General features: G+C 38.7%; 1 protein-coding gene across 5 annotated transcripts in view; it reads left to right on the forward strand.

Annotated features, from left to right (window-relative positions):
- Positions 1-18,938, forward strand: part of KANSL1L (KAT8 regulatory NSL complex subunit 1 like) — a 66,985-nt gene that overhangs the window by 25,680 nt on the left and 22,367 nt on the right. For 4 of the 5 annotated variants that reach the window (XR_009819264.1, XR_009819266.1, XR_009819265.1 and 1 more), the window contains exons 4-6: positions 599-796; positions 3,439-3,560; positions 8,022-8,223. Coding sequence is in view for 1 of the 5 variants with exons in the window: in XM_062002527.1 (XP_061858511.1) it covers positions 599-796; positions 3,439-3,560; positions 8,022-8,223 (522 nt within the window). In the remaining 4 variants the exon portion in view is untranslated. The remainder of the gene's footprint in view (positions 1-598; positions 797-3,438; positions 3,561-8,021; positions 8,224-18,938) is intronic. The other variant, XR_009819267.1, reaches the window with a different exon arrangement.

Here is an 18,938-nt window from a genome sequence, read left to right on the forward strand (position 1 = left end):
AAGCAATGACATTGCTAGAATATTCGGATAGTTACCTCTCTAATAATCAAACTCTAAAAATGCTCACCTGAAACAAATCTATTACATTTTTAACAGCTTTGGTTTTGAATTGTATGCATCTTTCCTACAAAAATAACAAGCTTGATGGTTTGCTTAGAACATGGATAAGAATGCGAAAAAAGCACTTGAAAGTGCCTTTGCAAAATTTATTGGCTTCAAAGTCTATAGCCAGCTTCAAATTAAAGGGTGGTTGTTTCTTACAGAATAACCTCTTCTTAGATCAGCAGGCAAATGATCATATAGTTGCTCAAATAAGTATGAATTCCTGATTTGAATTTTGGCACAGATGTTTAAGCGGTGGTATGACACTAGAGTGATTGCTGTTATAAAGAGTAGCATAAATGGTGCAGCTTTTCATTAATGAAAACACCTACTATTTTTATATTTTAGTTGTTAAATGTATTTAAAATCTAGTTTAAGTGCTCCAAAGACTTACTGGAAGGATTTAAGGGGGATGTGTCAGGTTCAACTGCCCCTTAAAAATTATTTAGGAGGGTTAATCGTTGTCAACCAACTGTGTTCAATTGCTGTTGTCTAGGGGATGGTGATCTTAGAAGAATTCCCATTTCCAAAAGACATTTTGAAGAAGCAAATACAATTGACAGACCAAGAAGCTTTATTAAACGCCACAGGGAATTCGCAAGCTGCCATTGAGAGACAGGATGCTTTGCCGGAGCATGACTTTGAAATGTCACCCAGCAGTCCTACCCTGCTTTTACGAAACATAGAAAAACAGGTAAAGTAAAATAAGAACTGAATGCAGCCAAATGATTTACTATAGAGACAGGGTAGATTCCATGGTGATGACTTCCAAAAGAGAAGATATTTTGTAGTCCCAAAAGTCAGTGCTGACAAGCTGAAGAGCTTAATAACTACGTTGTACATCAGGTTTAGAAATTAACCTTTCTTTTTTTTTGGAGATGTCTGTGTTACCACTTTGTTTTCATCAAAGCAGCCATATGACAACTCCTCGTAGCTATCCACAAACCTTCACAGTTTGGTTCAGTGCAGAGTTGCCACAGATTGTTTCAGAAAATACTTCTGTGAGATGATAGAGTACAGCTGAAGATGGAGATTTGTTGCACTTGAAACAAACAAACAAACAAAAGTCCCAGTAGAATATCATTGTTGGGTTGCCTTTTTCAGGCATCATAGGACTGCAGTTTGGAGCTGAGGAATTCCAGGTACTTAACAGGCCTCACATAGGCATAGCCGTGAGTGGAGTTTTGGTTCGGGGCATTGGAAACAGTCATTTCCAAGGTTTATTCTGGGAAATACAACATAGACTCCAACAGGGTTTTCTTTTGCTAGTAAGTTCAGAAAGAATGTGGCAGGATCACATGTGAAAGAGATACAGGAAATTCGGTTTTAGAATGAATTTATGCAGTTAGTGTGAAGCAAACCTGATAAAGCCAGTATGGTGCTCTGATATGTTGCTCTGATTCTGTACGTAAATTCTTTGTCATATACATTTCTTTTTAAATGAAGTAAAAGTAGCTTTAGCTGCTGATGCCTTTTCCCGAATCTCTGTGCCAATTTTTCTTATTTGATAATCATACTTTCCTGTTCTTCAAATGCTTCCCCTGTTTGATAGATCTTATCCACTACAGACAGGAGCAAGGAAGCAATGAAACAGGAAATTTATATGTGCAGTGTTGGCAATTGCACAAGGTAAACCAAAGAGTATTTTTAGAATGTGGTGAATGTGCCCACATTAAGTGATTAGTTGGAGACTTAAATACAGTTTTCAGTTAAATATTTTACAATTAAACTAATAATAGTGTGCTTCCTGGTCCCTAACTAGCTACAGAGGTCCAAGAGCTTTGATGGTCTGAAAATTACTTGTAAGTAAAGACAAGACCTTCTTAGTTTAATCCATCTCATAGACATTAAGTTTTTGCCCTTTACATCACAAAAAGCTTTGGGCTTTGATTTACTCTTTGACTATCAGTTCTGTAAATTAACCTTAACTCCGAAAGTGTAAATTTCTTCTTGTTCTGTGTCAGGAATTGCAAAGCTGTAGGCTGAAGTAGGTCCATAGATTTTCCCACAGAATACTTCAGTCCTATGTTATCTTGTTAACAGAAAAAAAATGATAAAGAATACAAAGTGACTGAGCCTGGCAATTTTTATTAACACTGTTTTCAAATCACTTACATAGACTTTGCTCCTTACAGATTGAATTCTGTAGAGATTTTAAAATCAGTCCACTAAATATTTTATTGGCGTCTTGTGTGCTTTGTTCAGACCTGATTATAATTGACTTACTATTTTGGTGTTTTAATATCTGTGCCTGAAATTTTACTCTTACGTGAAATTTTTACTTGACTGCACCACTTAAATTTGAACAGAAAAGACATTAGTTGTAATAAAGTGGATTTTTTTTTTTTATCTCTTTCTACATTTCGTCAAAATGTAAAGAAAACTTACTGGGTAACATTTAGTAATTCTTGTTTTAAACAATCTTGTTTGAATGAAAACCATACAAAATAATGTAAAAGTTAAAAGCAACAGTATGCCATTTCAGATACATTTAATGTCTCTTAAGTATGCAGCACAGTCTCCTCTAAAAAAACCTACATATATTGTCAGTATAATGATTAAAGTTTGACATTTAAAACAAAAAAAATTATTGTGAAATGTTATCCACAATTCGTTGCTTTGTAAAGAGTAATCTTTAGTCTTAACAAATTAGCTGCATTTGTTTTGGGGCGGTTCTGAAAGTCTGGGGTTTGGTGAGGTGGAGGCTTGTTGTTGCTACTTTTGAGCAAGAATTTGGCCCTTCTGTCTGTAGTTTAATAGTCATCCTGTAGTTACACTTCCTTTTATAAAAACACCTTTGTCAAGCTACAGTGAGCAATGAAGAGGATTCTTTTAACAAGAAAAATCCTTGGAGTGAACGAAATGTACAATGAGTAGACAGCAGACATTTTTTTCCACAGTTGAAATGCTTGTTGAGTTAGCAGCTCTGGGCTGCAGCTGTTGTTACATCAGCTGTGAAGTGTTCTGGTTTCTTTTGCCTTTTAAAAAAACCTTTGGTTAAAATATTAAGATCAGTAATGTGTTTTGTGTACTACTTCTTTAAATGTATAAACAGTGTCCTTGTGTGATTGTTCAGTCTTATGTCAGTTTTTTGTTTTGGTTTTTAGTGGTTTGGTTTTTGTTTTGCTTTTTTTAATTTTTTTTTTTTGTATAGTTGTTTATATTATTTGTGATGGAAAGGACATGCCACACTTGATTATTCATAAGAAGAAACTAAATATTATTCCATGATGTATGTGACTGGAATCATAAGTAGGAAAACAACAAAAACCCAAGGCCTTTGAGCTGTTGATTCTGAATAAAAGTCTGACACTCTTATTGTTATTTTTTTTCCAGAGTGCACAACTGAGTGAAATCATCAGCAGCCTAATTGCTCCACTCAATCTGTCTCCAACTTCTTCACCTCTTTCATCCAAAACTTGTAGGCATAAACATCTGGTCAATGGCATCTCCTTCAGGTAGGTGACAGCATGGTAGCATTTTTTGGAGACTAACTTTTGGTAAAGTTATGTAGGTGGAGCTGCCAATCATTACAGTAATAAATCGGGAAAAGAGAGCTGCTTGCTTCAAGAGAAGTCAAATCTTGTTTGTAATGTTGAAAGTACTAGGATTTTGTTTTGTTCTTAAAGACATCATAAAAGTATGAAGTCACTGAAAGTACATTTCAGTACTGTGAAGATGAATGTATCTGTGAAGTACTGAAAGGATACTGTAAGTAACACACTACTTCTGGTTAGTTCAAACATCATTCTGTCATCATGAGTGCAACTTTATTTCTGGAAAAACAATGAATTAGATTTTACTGGATAGTAGAACACATAAGCAGTGTCATCTGTGCTGCAAAAACATCATGGTGGTGTTTTAGCAGCAGGTTCATTAATTTTAAGCAAGCTAGTCTTCAATACAAGGCCACATTTATCTTTGCCAGCTACTTTTTCAGGCCTGTGGAGATAATATTTTTCCATTTGTAGTCTTTTGTTCTTCATAGCTATATATCTTCCAACAGCTCAAAATTAATCTTGTAGAAAAATATTTCTCAGTTATTACCCCATCCTTCTTAGTAACTCCATCTTTTATTCAAAGATTTTAAAATAGATTACAGGCTGTAATCAGTCTCAAAACGGCATTAAGGCAACTGACTACAGTCCTGTCGTAAAAAAACCTAGGTATGTAGGATATTTCTCCTGAGATACTAGTAATGTAATTTTTTGAGGATGGAGGCATTGCTGTTATTCATAGATCTCAATTAAGATCAGGTGGATGAAGAAAGTATTCCCTACTAGAGCTTGGGGGGGGTTTATGGCAGTGTCTGCAGGAGAATGTAGTTCTCTGTCTCCTGGCTCCAAGGAGAGATGGCCACACCGTCTGTTCTAGCAGCTTTGCCACAGAGGCTGTAGCCTCCCACAAAGAGATTATAATGCGCAGCTTGTATGGGCAACTTCTTTAACTGCTGTCTGTTCCAAAGCAATTGTGTGTCTGTGCCCTAAATTTAAGGATGAAAAGTTCTTGTCACGTCACATTCATGCTCCTGGTGTATCAGTTGTTTACAGATCATGTAGGTGAGAATCAGAAGATTCCTCAAAGTTTTGGAATAAAAAGAGCCCTGCAACAGCAGTTGCTAATAGAGATGGCTGTGTAGAAGAAGGGAGTAATCTAGACTGTTAGACAGCTGTGTCTTGAATCTGTGACTTTTTCATGAAACGTCAGGGATGTTTCTTGCTTTGAAAAGTGTTTTTGAGAATGTATGAAGTTGACTTCATGATGAGGGACTCTAATGATAGAAGTTAAAGCCACTTATCTTCTGATTTATCAGGCACTGTCTAAAATCAGTCTTCTTTTTGTTTTATAAGCAATACAGTTGTTTACTAATAGACTACTCTCTCTAAGGCTACTTGTTTTCTACTCATGGTGTATAAAACCCTGAAGAAGAATGGGAAGATCTTCTCAGTGCTGTAGCACTTAAGCTGGAGTTGGAAGGCAACCTGAGACTTCAGAGCTTTCTAGATGACATCTTAAAAATCAGTTAATGAATTCATTTTTTACTTCTTGTGAAATGTTTTGAAATCTGCAAATAAATACCATTCATTAAAGATGGTAATTAAGAATAATTAGTGGTTACCATAAAAATCCTACAGGGAAATTCACTACCTCCTACTTCTTGGATTATTGAGTGTGCTTCAGTTTTTTTGTGGTGTTTTGTTGTAGTAGTTTTGCATGCAATTAATTGAGACAGTTGCATACTACAGTTAAGTTAATTTCTTGATTGATTCTATCCTCACTCTTTCTAGAGCTCACTGACTATATTAAGTACTTCAGAAAGTAGAAATCAAAATCAAATGGAAAATATGGTGGCATTGTTTTTGAGGAGAGGAGTAAAAAGGGATGATAGTCATTTTTATGTAAGAAATTCTTGAAATTAGCTATAGGCTCTTAATGTGAAAGCTGTGATCATGCATGTTTAGGTCTAAGTGTGAGATCTTTGAGGTTGATAATCATGGGGTTGTAGTATGGTTGGTTACTTGGGCTATTCCCAGTGGAATGGTGGTGCTTGTATTAATTAATTGGTTGATTAAATGTGGGTAACCCTGAATTACCGTTTATCAAGGTCTAATTTCATTAGAGGCTTCCTTTTCCAATGTCACTTTGCTCCATTGAATCTAGATGCCAAGATTAGCCAGATGTATGAAAGTAAACGTTCATAGAAGCAGTTCCCTAAGCTCAGGATAACCACTTTCTTATGAGGCAAAAGGAATGAAAGTTTATTATTCCAGTGCAAGTAGTGCATGTCTCATGGTTTGCTGTGCATGTATGTACCCATGAGTAAGGTCTCTGCTCTTTAGCTGGGCCACAGAGCAAGAAAGGCCAACCTATGAGCCTTGAAAGGAGTGTTTCAGCAAGTTAATGAATTTTACATCTGACAATAGTTCATTTCAGTCTTCTGTGGAATCCTATTTTGAAAACCACCCAAACTAAGATCAGAATAAGCAGATGCCTCAAACCTTGACTGGAAAGCCTATTTATATGAGTGTCAAGAAAACAATACTGCTGTGTACTGGAGCTCCAAGCCACAGAGCTGAAATCTCTGCTTCATCTGAAAATGAAGCCATGCTTTATTGCAAGGCACAGGAGGCTAAATAGAGCAGCTGGCAGAGACTGAAGAGAGATTGTCAAACCAGCCCATCAGAACAAAGGCAGAAATCAAGAAGCTGAGGAGCTTTTCATTCCTGTCAGTGTTGTCTTTCATTTAAGAGGAAAGTATGTGGAAGTCTAGAAGTTGGGCTTGGCACCATCAGACTTCAAGGTGGATAATTGCAGAGAAAATGTTTTTGAGAATTCATAGAAAATATTTTGAGAAATCTTTTGCATGGACTTTAAATGTTTTGTTTCTTTATCAAGCCTTAAAAATACAGTGTTAGTAGTAAGAATGTCATGCTTCAGTATTTGGGGCTTTTTCTTGACACTTACTAGTGTGTTTCTTTAAATACTTTGCACCATCCCTCTTTTAATTAGCACAGCATGGGATGACATTTAATTACATTTACCTAACAAGTGCTTCTATTTAAGAAAAATATACTTTTAGAAGAATGCCACTTGTCAAAAAAGATTGATAAACGGCCTTGTAATAAATTAATTTTTGTGGTTTATTGTGTGTTACAACTTCACTAATAAGACTGTGACTTTCTAGATGAAGTTCACAAGAGGAAGTAATCATTTGTGCAGATAGATGACCTGTTACAAACCAAGGCCAAAATATTTCATATACTTGCACTTTTCAGGCGATTTAGAGTTACAGTCAAGGTCTTCAATATTGTAAAACTATATGCACACTTGAGTGCTTTTTGCAGCAAGCCATCAGCTTTGCTGGCAGATACTGCTACAGCAACAAAGTAGAATACTCATAAAAGCAATGTGTATTCTTCCTGTTCTTTCATGCTTAGCCAAATGTGAGAGTGTTTTGAATTCTTACCATGTAGTATTCCCTGTTTTGGTGAGAAGATAGGCTGTAGATTGATGAGAGTGATCCCAGGTTGTTAGGCATACGTGGATAGGTATGAGTGTAAGTAAGTTTTTGGACGGATGATGCTGTAACACTGAGCAGGATTTGAAAGGGACAGAGTTGAGGAAATGCAGGTAAGAGAGAGATTTAATGTTAAAAGGTTTACCGTGTATTTATATAGACCCTATTATATTGTGATGAGAGCTGAGCTTGCATTCTTCCAAATGATCTGGTTCTAAACAGCTTCTAGATCTTAACGCCAGAGAAGCAGCCTAGGATTTCCCTCCTCCTCAAGGGCTTCCTCCAGGCTGGGCTTGGGTTGTATTGGACAGCTCTATTGGCACATCCCTGAAAGGGAAGTTTAATGGCCTTATGTTGGTTAAACTAAATGCTAAACTAAATTTTTATATAACTGCTTCGCAGTGAATTGCAGCCCCTGTGTGAATAGACACTTGTTTGTAAAGCTTGACTTAAGTTTCACTTCTTGAGCAAAACTAGAAAATCTCAAAAGTATTAGGGCAGGATTCTAGGATTCATTCCGTTATGTTTGCATAACTGCTGTCTTGAATGAAATGTAAGTTTGTAGGGAAATATTAATTGTAACTTAAATCTCATAGGTGTTAGAGTTCTTGAATTTGGAAAATCGAAAAACCATTATATGTTCAAGGTCTTACTTCATTTTGACATTTGTTTCTGTGAGCAGTAAGGTGAACAATAATGATAAACTTCCTTTTAACATTGAATTAACCAATGAGCAAACAAAACATGTACAAAGTTTCCTGAAACAACATGCTAAAACATTTTAATGTTAATAAAATTCTCTTAGGTGGATAATGCTAATGAAATGTATGAAATCTCAGCCTGTGTGTGTTGAGCTTATTTAACTTCTTGTATTTCTGCCTCATTAATCACAAAATTGCAGAGCTTCAGACAACAGAGAGGTGTCCTCGTCGAGCAGCTGGTTGCTTGATCATCAGCACATCAAGAAAAGAAGAAGAGATGGGACAAGACTAAGATCTCTCTCTGTGGCAAATGTGAGCACATCTGCTCGAACAAGGCCACTTCATAGTTTCCAGAAGAGGAAACTTTACAGAATGCACGGTGCCTGTTACTGGAATCAGCAGGTAGGCCCTTGCCTCACTTCAGGAGACAAAACCAAAGAATCCAGCTGCTAGAGTCTTGCATGTGTCTTGTCCGGTATGTCAGAAGGATAGTGCATGCTGCACTGGTTATTTGTTATGTTCAGGAAGCACATAGTGTATGTGATGGGAGTACTAGATGTGTCAGCCGGAGCTCAGACTTAATGAGTTGAACATAAAAATTAAAGATCGCTCAGAATCCTGCTAATCAAATCAGTTTGTTGTATGGCTGTCTTTAAAGCCTTTGTACAGTCTAAGAGACAGCTCAAGGGTTTCCTTGGGAGGCTTGACTGTTGAGGAAACATGCTACAGTGTAAATCAGCTGCCTGCTTGTTCTTAGAATATTTGTTTTAGCTGCAAGAAGTTTACACAGCTGGTGGCACATTATTTTCCAGGAAATTAAATTGCAATATCTTAATCTTGTTTCCGGTTTTGCTGTTTCTGTTTAGTTATATTGCCTTTTTCGTGACACTTCATGAATGCTTTAAAGCTCTTAAAATTTTTGGTGTTACAAAGGAATTAATATTTTTAAATGGCAAAAAACCCACATTGTTTGTTGTGCAGGGCAAGGCATATCTGTTCACATCTGATATTAATAGCATATTGCTGGTAAGAATATATAATGAGTTTAGCTGTGGTGCTTAAAGCAACAGTCTAATTTGGGAACAGAGATGGTATGAACTCATTCTCTAGAGCAGTGTTAATCCCAAGCGGTTTTAATGTCTTCATTTTACTTTGGTTTTTAAGAGTGAAAATATTGAGTGAAATCTCCCATGTCTCCTCGTCTGACTATCTGGGATTTACTAAGTGTACCAGTGGTCTGGGGAGAAATTTCCCCTGCAAGGGTATTTTGTGTGAGTGTGCTGATTCAGCATGCTCTGAAAAATTGCAGAAGTGTCCTAGTTTTAACAAGATATTTTATTGAAAAGCTGTCCACTTTCTTATTAGCTTGACTTCCCAACTTCCTGGCAGCAGGGCTTAAAGACTTGGCAGCCTGCCTGGAGGGTTTGATGGTAGGTGATGGGGGTGGAGGGTTGGAGTTTGGGAGCTCTTTTCATCTTCCTGGCATTAACCAAGGAGACTGTTGATTGCTTAGACTTCCCCAATCAGTGACCTGTTAAAGTGGTTTGAGACCTTGTTCTTCAAGTAATGCTTCCAATATCACAAGTGCAGCTGAAGAGATTGCTCTTGAGCAAGAGACTCCAGGACCTTCCCTTCCTTCTACTTAAACACTCCAGATTGAACTTCTAAATAGCAGGCTTTTCTGGAGGCCTATATCTGCAGACTCAAATATATCTCATGTTTCTGTAAGTGCTGCCTATATATCTGTCTTTGGAAAACTAGGAAAGAGTTAGTGCAGTTCAGAGAATAACAGTAAAAACTTGTGAAAAGAAACTTCGTTTCTGCAGCCCAGCAGCCAGTCATACAGCTGAGCTGCTTTGTGCTAAATGTCACTCCAGTCTTCAAAAAGGGCAAGAAGGATGACCCAGGAAACTACAGGCCGGTCAACCTAACCTCCATCCCTGGAAAGGTAATGGAACAACTCATCCTGAATATCCTAAACATATGAAAGATAAGATGGTTATCACGGGGAGTGAACAAGGATTCACCAAGGGGAAATCCTGTTTAACCAACCTGATATCCTTCTATGAGTGCATAACTGGCTGGCTAGATGAGGGGAAAGCAGCAGATATCATCTACCTTGACTTCAGCAAGGCTTTTGACACTGTCTCCCATAATATCCTCATCAGAAAGCTCAGGCAGTGTGGCTTGGATGAGTGGACAGTGAGGTGGATCGAGAGTTGGCTGAATGACAGAGCCCAGAGTGTGGTGATCAATGGCACAGAATCGAGTTGGAGGCCTGTGGCCAGTGGAGTTCCACAGGGATCGGTTCTGGGGCCAGTCTTGTTCAACATCTTCATCAACGACCTGGATGAGAGGACAGAGGGTACCCTCAGCAAGTTGGCTGATGACACCAAACTGGGAGGACTGGCTGATTCCCCAGAAGGCTGTGCTGCCATTCAGCGGGATCTCGACCGGTTTGAGAGTTGGACAGAGAGGAACCTCATGAGGTTCAACAAGGACAAGTTCAGAGTCCTGCATCTGGGAACAACCCCGTGCACCAGTACAGGCTGGGGGTTGACCTGCTGGAGAGCAGCTCTGCAGAGAGACTTGGGAGTCCTGGTTGATAATAAACTAACCATGAGCCAGCAATGTGCCCTCGTGGCCATGAAGGCCAATGGTATCCTGGGATGCATCAAGAAGAGTGTGGCCAGAAGGTCAAGGGAGGTTCTCCTCCCCCTCTCCTTTGCCCTGGTGAAGCCTCATCTGGAGTACTGTGTCCAGTTCTGGGCTCCTCAGCTCAAGAGGGACAGAACTTCTGGAGAGAGTCCAGTGCAGGACCACCAAGATGATCAGGGGACTGGAACATCTTTCGTATGAGGAAAGGCTGCAGGAACTGGGGCTGATTAGTCTGGAGGAGACTGAGGGGAGATCTTATTAATATTTTCAAATATCTAAATGATGGGTATTATTCCTTTTTTCTGTGGTATCTAGTAACAGGACAAGGGGTAATGGGATGAAGCTGGAACACAAAAAGTTCCATTTAAATAGAAAACTATTTCACTGTGAGGGTGAGGAAGCAGTGGAACAGACTGCTCAGGGAGGGTGTGGAGTCTCCTTCCTTGGAGGTCTTCAAGACCTGCCTGAATATGTTCCTGTACAACCTCATCTAGGTGAACCTGCTTCTGCAGGGGGGTTGGACTAGATGATCTCTAAAGGTCCCTTCCAGCCCCTACCATTCTATGATTCTAAATATTACTATTGCATTGTAGAATGCAATCAAAAAGTACACTGGAAAGTTATTAGTTAAGGCTTCAAATTTTGGAGGTGATGCAACTGTGTGTCTGATCTATGCTCTTTCTAGTGCTGCATTACCATACGCTGCATATCCAGCTACACTTTCTTTGTACAGTAAGTGCAGAGATGTCCCAAAGACTGTGTGGTAAAAAACCTTGTAGGGAGTGCTCTTTATGCTTACTGCAGCTCTTGGCTCAAGAGCCAGTGTTTGTACTCTGATTTCTAATGTCTTCTCCATGGGGAAGTTAACAGAGAAGCAATGTGGACAACTGCATCAAGGGCTACAGTTTGATTCTACTCATATTCCTGGAGAAAATAAGAGATGGTGGCAGCAATCAAGCTGTCAGCTTTGGACTTCAGGCAAGTGCCAACTTCAATTAATGATTTCAAAATTAAGGTAAAGCAGTGGACGAAGCCTCTCTCACAGTGTTGGTTAAAAACAGTGTCAGGGATCTTGCTGATGAAGTGAGGGATAAAATTGGACTGGACGTTTCCAGCACATTCTGACAATCAAACCTAAATGAGTATCAAGTCTTTGAATTGAGAACCATCACCAGTGTATTGTTTAATTCAAGGAATCTTATTCTAACAGGCCTTTCACTTTCTTAGTTCTGCACTTGCTACACTTGGTTACCCAGCTATTGATGAGATTGCTCAGCTTGTAATGGAAGAACACAGGCTATCAGCCCAGGCTGACTGCTGGATTAGGCAGATGTCAAAGGGTAAGGATGCAAAATGAGGAATGCCCCTGGGACTGATACCGAGTTTTCTTTGAAAATGCATGTATGTTCCCAATAGTAATCCATTTCCTCTGACCTTTCATAGAAAAAGGAGTTAACTTATTCACCGTACAGAAAATAGTTGGATTTTTAATGTAATGTTGGTATGCCAACCCTTGCAACAGCTTCTCTCATTTTTCTTCAAGTTTTACATATTTATGTAGTCCTTGGTCTGTGAGGATCCCTGACCTTAGAACAAGCTGGAGCTAAGGAAGACTTGCTGCCACCTCTCTGCAGCAGATGTGGAGTTAACAAAGACCATCTTGCCAAAATCTGAGGAGAAGATTGAATCTTCTGAGTGTTGAAGCTCTTGTGCCAGCTTCCTCACAGTGCCTGGCTCAAACAGCTGGCAAGCAAGCTCCTGGCAGAGCTTATGGGCGACCATGCTCTGCAGAGTCATCTGAACAAGACAATGGCTAAAGAATTCTGGCCAGAGAATCACAGCAAAACGCAGACTTCTCATGTGTAGGAGATTTAAAAAATGACGAGATAATTTGGGGATTTTTGGGGATGACCTTTCGGCATTGGATGGCCTTCAGAGTGTTCTTCACATCTCTTCAGATTTGTTTGGGAAGCTCACCTTGTCCCTCTACCCCCAGCACCCATGTTAGGAAGAGCAGAGCATAAAATTGTCAATTGCTGTCGCATCTGTCGGTTCATAAGGTCACTGGGAAGACAGCCACATTTTTTCTCTTATCTACTGCCATGCCACATACATTTACAATGCTGTCAGAAATTTGAATATTTGGTGACCTAGTAGCCTCCCAGCACCTGTTGACAGATGCCCTATATTGTCCTCTGTTCTTTTCTGAAGAGGACTACACCTTCCTCTGCTCTGGTACTTAAATAATGCGTACAGAGAATACTATCTAAAAGAAAACATAGAACTCTAAAACTGTAGAAACCTGCCACGTCTACAAGGTAGACTGCAGTGGGGATAAATAAAACAGGATGCAGAGTGTTTGGTTTATCTGTCACCATCCAATATCCTCAGGAACTTGAAACATTCTCTGGAGCCAAATCCGCTTGTCTCTTAATTCAGAAAGATTTAAGTACCACAGATCTGTGAGTCATCTTTTGGCCACGGTCTCTTTTGTGTCTTTCTTTTACCATCTAAATAGCTCGGTAAGAGCTGAGGGCATTTCTTGATCATGAGTCTGTGTACAAACCACTCAGAATAATTCACATGCACAGTAAACCTGGGATTGCAGTCTATGCTTCAATCTAGAGGATGTGATGGTAGTGGTGCGTTCCTTCTGTGTGTTTTTTTAATGAATATTAAAACTCGCATGCAGGATAGCACAAACGAGTAAACTGCAGGCATGGACAGCTATGAGGATACATGCCTGTGGGTAGGAGTTGGAAGTCTGAGAGTGCATTGTTCAAAATGCTGGATCTGCTACTCCTTTGCACTGTTACGGCTGGCAAGTCAACCTCTGGGTCGTTGTCTCCTCCTATAAAATGCACGTAATGTAGTTTAAACACTAAGAAAGAAGGCCGAGAGTATTAAAACCAAGAAAGTCTGTAAGTAGCAGATGTGTGCTAAGGCTTTAAGATGTGAGCTCAATTTCAATAATTTCCTAGCGTTTGTTGCAAATGTAACTACTTTCATCCACCTGGATTGTCCAAAGTCTAATGCCTGGGTGCTTCTGCAAATACTTTTCTTATTTATGAGGACCTATAGTATCTCCATCTCTGACTATTTTTTGCCTAAACTTGAAGTAACCAAATTATCTATGAGATATCAAAAGTTCTACTAAATTTGTTTCAAAGCAGACAAGTGTCATTACTAGTCAGAAGCACTCCCAAGAGATCTGTGCTTAGCTGACATGCCCTGATATTTTCCAGATTTTATCTGTCTTGTTTGCTGCAGGATGAGTTGTTTGGTTGGTTGTTTTTTTATAACAAGGAATTTTTGTCAGTATGTTTTGTTAGTTTCTCATTTAACATCCTACCTAATTACTTTAGTTCCATGTGCTTTGCCAAGAGATGTCATTTAGGCTAGGTGGTGTTTTAGTCTGAAAACTTCATATAGTTTAATAAATAAAGGTAAGAGGCGATAGAGAAGTGAGATCTGAGTATGCTGTCAGTTTTGGTCCTATCCATTTATTTGCAGAGTTTTTTTAATCTGAAAATTCTCATTGTATTTGTATCCCCACCTGCTGGAGGAAGAGTTGGTTGTGTGGATTGTGGCACATGGAGGAAACTGGAATTGAAACTTACCAAGATGCTAGCAACCTGAAAGTTGGGAATTGAGATGCAAAAGCTTACTTACATTTTAGATACTACATGCAAATAGCTAATATATCAAGATTGCCAACGAATATTGCCACGTTTTTTCTGTTTTGTCTCAAACAGGAGTTAAGTGAGAGCAGAGTATCTGCTGTCATTTAGTGGTTAAAAAAAAGACACAGGAAACAAACCAGGAGAAGAAGGTAGAGGGAGAAGGGGATGTGTGCAGACAAGGTGCTTAATTATAATATCGTGTAGAGAGTGGAGGTTGTACCCAGTTTTCTACCAGGTGATATATTTGTCTGGAGAAGAATATTTTAGCACCTGCTAAAATGCTGTGGTTTATTTGTGTTAAAGGAGATACAGGTAAATTCTTTGTGGCTGCTACCAATTACTGCTTTCTCTAGCTCTTCTGGTCTGTAAATCTAAAGAAACAGCACTGTCTACTGCAGTAACTGTCAAGCATATTATTCAGTAGCCAGCTAGAAGTTTTGCCTTTTAGCAAAGTGCTTATTTCCCTTACTTGAGCTGAAAGGAATCTACTGGTTGTCATCTGCCCTTTTTGGTATCCTTAGATGTTGGCTCTACCATCTTTATTCTGCATGGTTTCCTGGTGTTGCTGACTTCTAAAAAGCCAAAATTACAGTGAATGTTGTTATCTTGCCAAGTCTCCTGCAAACTGGTTGCAAGAAGAGGATGCATCCTGCTTCAGTGAAAATAGCATAGTACCTCGACGGTTATGTCAGTCTTTCAGTGTGAGGAGGAGAATCCTTTGGTTGCGATTTACTGTTTTAACACTGGAAGTTAAAAAAACAAGGTCTTCTATTAGATAAAAACCAACAAAACCTGAATGGGAAAAAAAAAAAGTAGTATTCCTATGTATTCAGGTATTCTGAATGTGTGTGATGAAACTGTTGTCTACTGGGGAGAAAGGAGAGGAGAACACTTTCAGCTTTGCAATACTATGATACTGCCAATGGAACTAAATCCATCCTTAGTGAGGTTTACAGCAAGCTGGTCATCCTGCCAGTTCTTTTTTTCCAGAACAAAAGAACTGAAGTGTGCTTTTCACAGTTATGTACCTTTAGCTTATCACGACATTTCTGTAGCATTTTACTGATCACATCTACTCTTAATTTCTACATCGCATTTGTGAAAACATACCCCTATGGATTACAATGTCTTTCCTTCTCTTTGATTAACTAGTCAAAGATTAAGCACTAACCTTGATTTTTTTAAAATAGATTTTCTAGTTGAACAAAAGATCTTTGTTTCAAGATGTTAAGGACAGCATACATTTCCCCCAGAGCAGGTGAAAGTCCATCTTCCACTACCTTATAACAGGATTAAAGAAACTAAACTCCATGTGTGCTTATGAGAGGTGGGTGGTCTCCAAGAACAGTAGAAGCAGCTACCATTCATTTTATGACTGATTAAAAATCTGAATTTGAGAGAAGCTGGATGCTGAGTTAAGTTGTCATTAGTGCTCTATGAAAGTCTCAGTTCCGTTCCTGGAAAAGCTGGTCTCTACCATGGGATCTGCCACTTTATCCTTAGCAACAGCTTCAGAGTGGCCAGAGGCAGAAGAATTTGTTTTAAATCACAGGACTAATTGCTTTGCTGTACCTGACCTGTGTAGAGAATGCAGGCAAGTAAGTGCATGGGGAAGGTCTGTCCATTTGACATCTATAGAAACCTCATCTGAAAGGGAGAGTCTGTCACATAGTATGTATCGTCAGCACTATCTGTTATGCACCTTCCTCTGTAGGGATGTCTTAGATGCTTTGCCCACCATCTCCTCCACTTTCTGTTGGTAAGAGAGAAGGTTTGGGAGGTTTTCAGATTAACCTTTCACTATCCGTGTATTGTATGTTTTACAAAAGCACTCTGCAGTGAGATCCTGCTTAGGGAACCCGTGATGTTTAGCTTGTGAAATAAGATATTTCGTTTAACTGCCAAAGAGATGTAGCTCTGCTCAGAGCAGATCATTATGTACAGAGGAGGGAGGCCATGAAGAAGTGGGTTGGCCTTCAAGGTGTATGCTGAAGCAGGTAATGCTCTGCTGTCTTGGTGTGAGCTGTACATAGCACTTCTGCGGGATTACAAGTCAGCGGTGCGTTTGGTGTTTAAAGAGGAGGGATCAGCTGCCCACATGGTGATTCTTTCGGATCCCATAATTAGTTGGCTACTTATTTGCTGAAAAACAGTTTTAATATTGAGGGGGATAGTTCTTTAATATTGCTGAAAAGTTGCGCATATATGTTGTGTAGAGAGAACAAATGCTTTTTCTTTGTCTTTTTTTGGCATATAAAAGTAATCAGAAGCAGACGTGACAGATATTCAGCAGAGTGCATTTGAGCTAACTTAATTAACTTACTGGATTCACACACACTGGTGTAATTGAACTGTGGTGCTCTGTACTGTTACACTTAGGCATGTTTCCAGAAAGAGTATGAGTTTTAGTTATCAGTAGCTGAAACCATGAAATGAGTATTCACTTCAGAATTTTTAACTAGGAGCACAAAACATTTTTCTTTTCAGTTACAGCACGCTTCATAAACTCAAACTTTTTTCTCTGCAGAAGAATTGTTGGCTGGTTAGCATTCAGCCTCCTGACCCTTCTAGACAGAGGCATGAACCAGTCGTGTTTTGTCTAATGCAGCAATTTATCAGAAGCAAGCACAAGAATTGTTTTAAAAATCAAAACAGATTGCTCACTATAATTTTTGTGACCCAGTAGAACAGTGCTAAGGGGAAAAAAAATCTAAGATGAAAATTCATAATACTCTGGAAAATTAGATTCTTTTGGTGACAGCATTTCCTATGAAGTTTAAAACAGAGCTGCTATTTTAGCTGAGGATTAAAGCTTGCACATTTCTGATTTCCTCTTAAATGCAGCACATTTTCTTTTCCTTAATAGAATCATTTTAATGTAATGTTGGTCTTCATATCTGTTTGAACTTAGGAAACATAAGGTTTTGTATTTCATTAACGAAGAAAGATGTTTCAGGAGATGTATGAGATATAGTATAGCAGGGGAAAAACTGGTAAGAGTTTAGTAATCTCTGGATTTCTGAAGGGTTGGCATTGTGGTCAGGCTTGCTGTAGAGGCTTGTCTTCTGAAAGCTGTATTGCCACAGTTTTAATGGAGACACTTGTCATTGCTGTGGCTGAATTGGGTATATTTGTGGGCTTGTTTTCAGTTGTTTTTTGGTGGATTTTTTGGTTTTGTGTAGTAAAATCAATAATTACCTTCTGCAAAAGCCAGTTGGATTGTAGATTGTTCTGTACTGAATTGGAAGGGAGGAAAGTATAGTTTTCCAATGAACAATTCTTCAGTTTTGCTTCCATAAGGTTGAAGCACTTTCTTTGACTTGAGCAACATGCTTTCATGCCAGAGTGAAGGGCTTCAGAATTTTTTTCATCAAGAGTTGATTAAATCGACATTCCTGAGAAACAACATGATTTCACGAATTCAGCATTTTCCAGTGGAAAACTACTCCATCTGAAATTTAAACCAGATCGGGTAGCTAGGAGCACAGACACTGCCAGACTTCTTAGCTTTTTTCTGGTAACTTCACAGGCATTTAAATAAAATTACTCATGCTTTTATGTAAGTCCTTATTTTCTTTTGAATCATGAACCAACTTAATGAAAGTTTTAATTATTTAGGTGTTGATGCCAGACCATTCAAGGAAATAACTCACAAATTCAGGCATAAGGTTTTGTAACTCACACCACAGGCAAGATGAAGAAAAGAATTTTGCATTTACCAATGTTGGCAAATGGGTTTTAATACTGCTTCCAAATAGATTGAGACTGTAGAGATTAATTGACCGTGCATGCCTGTTTTTGCACATGCATAACTTTAAGCTATAGCCTAAATATATTTGGAAGAAAGTGAATTAAAGCAAGAAAAAAATGAGTTGGGACTAAAGGACTGATTGACAGTATGTGTTGGTCTTATCTATACGTTTTCTGAATAATTTTACTTATAACTGTCTGGGGATTTATTTTTAAAGAATGAGTGATATATCATTTGATATATATAAATGCAAGCAGGAGGAGTGCAGTTACAGGAGTTTCAGTAAACTAGTTCGTTTCCAACAAAACAAATACCAAGATGGAGTAGGCTTTTGCGCATTTTTGAAGTGCAAGCTCTTATCACATCAAAGGTAGAGCTATTACCTAAAAGCTCTTAAAGCTTTAGTTTAATGGTCCCTATAATGGGAAGCATTAAATTTGCTTTAGCATTTATCCCTCTAGTGTTTCCAAACACAGGTCTCAGTTCTGCCAACACTTTAAACATCCATAAAGTTTAACAGATGTAGAGTCCCATATGCCTGTCACATGAAAATAACATTGATTTGAAGGAATCCTGGGCTAGAAAAGGATTTTTTCCAGATTGAGTTGAAAGCACCCATGCATACACCTGTGTATGGAGATCAATGTGTATTTAGGACCATTAATGTTTTCCAATGGAAAAATAAGAAAGTGAAATACAAGAACCACTCCCTCCACAACAGGGTCTTCTCTGCTCCAGCATCATAACATGCTTGCGTTGTTTTAATAGTTCCTGCAGTACGATACCAATGTAGGGAATTTATCAATTGAGAAGTAGGGAAGAGATGGAAAGGGGAACTTCAGAATATTTTCTGAGTTAATGTGGGTTGTGAATACTGATGCCACTTGACAGTAGGACTGATTTCAGTAAGTGGAGGGAGATTTTATGTGGTGGATATAATCACTGCGTCACTAACAGATTACTAACACTGCTAGAATATACCCCGGAATATTTCAGGCAGGGGAAAGCCGCTGTAGAGACTTCTT

The sequence above is a fragment of the Colius striatus genome, chromosome 9 (assembly GCF_028858725.1).
Source record: "Colius striatus isolate bColStr4 chromosome 9, bColStr4.1.hap1, whole genome shotgun sequence".
Lineage (NCBI taxonomy): Eukaryota > Metazoa > Chordata > Aves > Coliiformes > Coliidae > Colius > Colius striatus.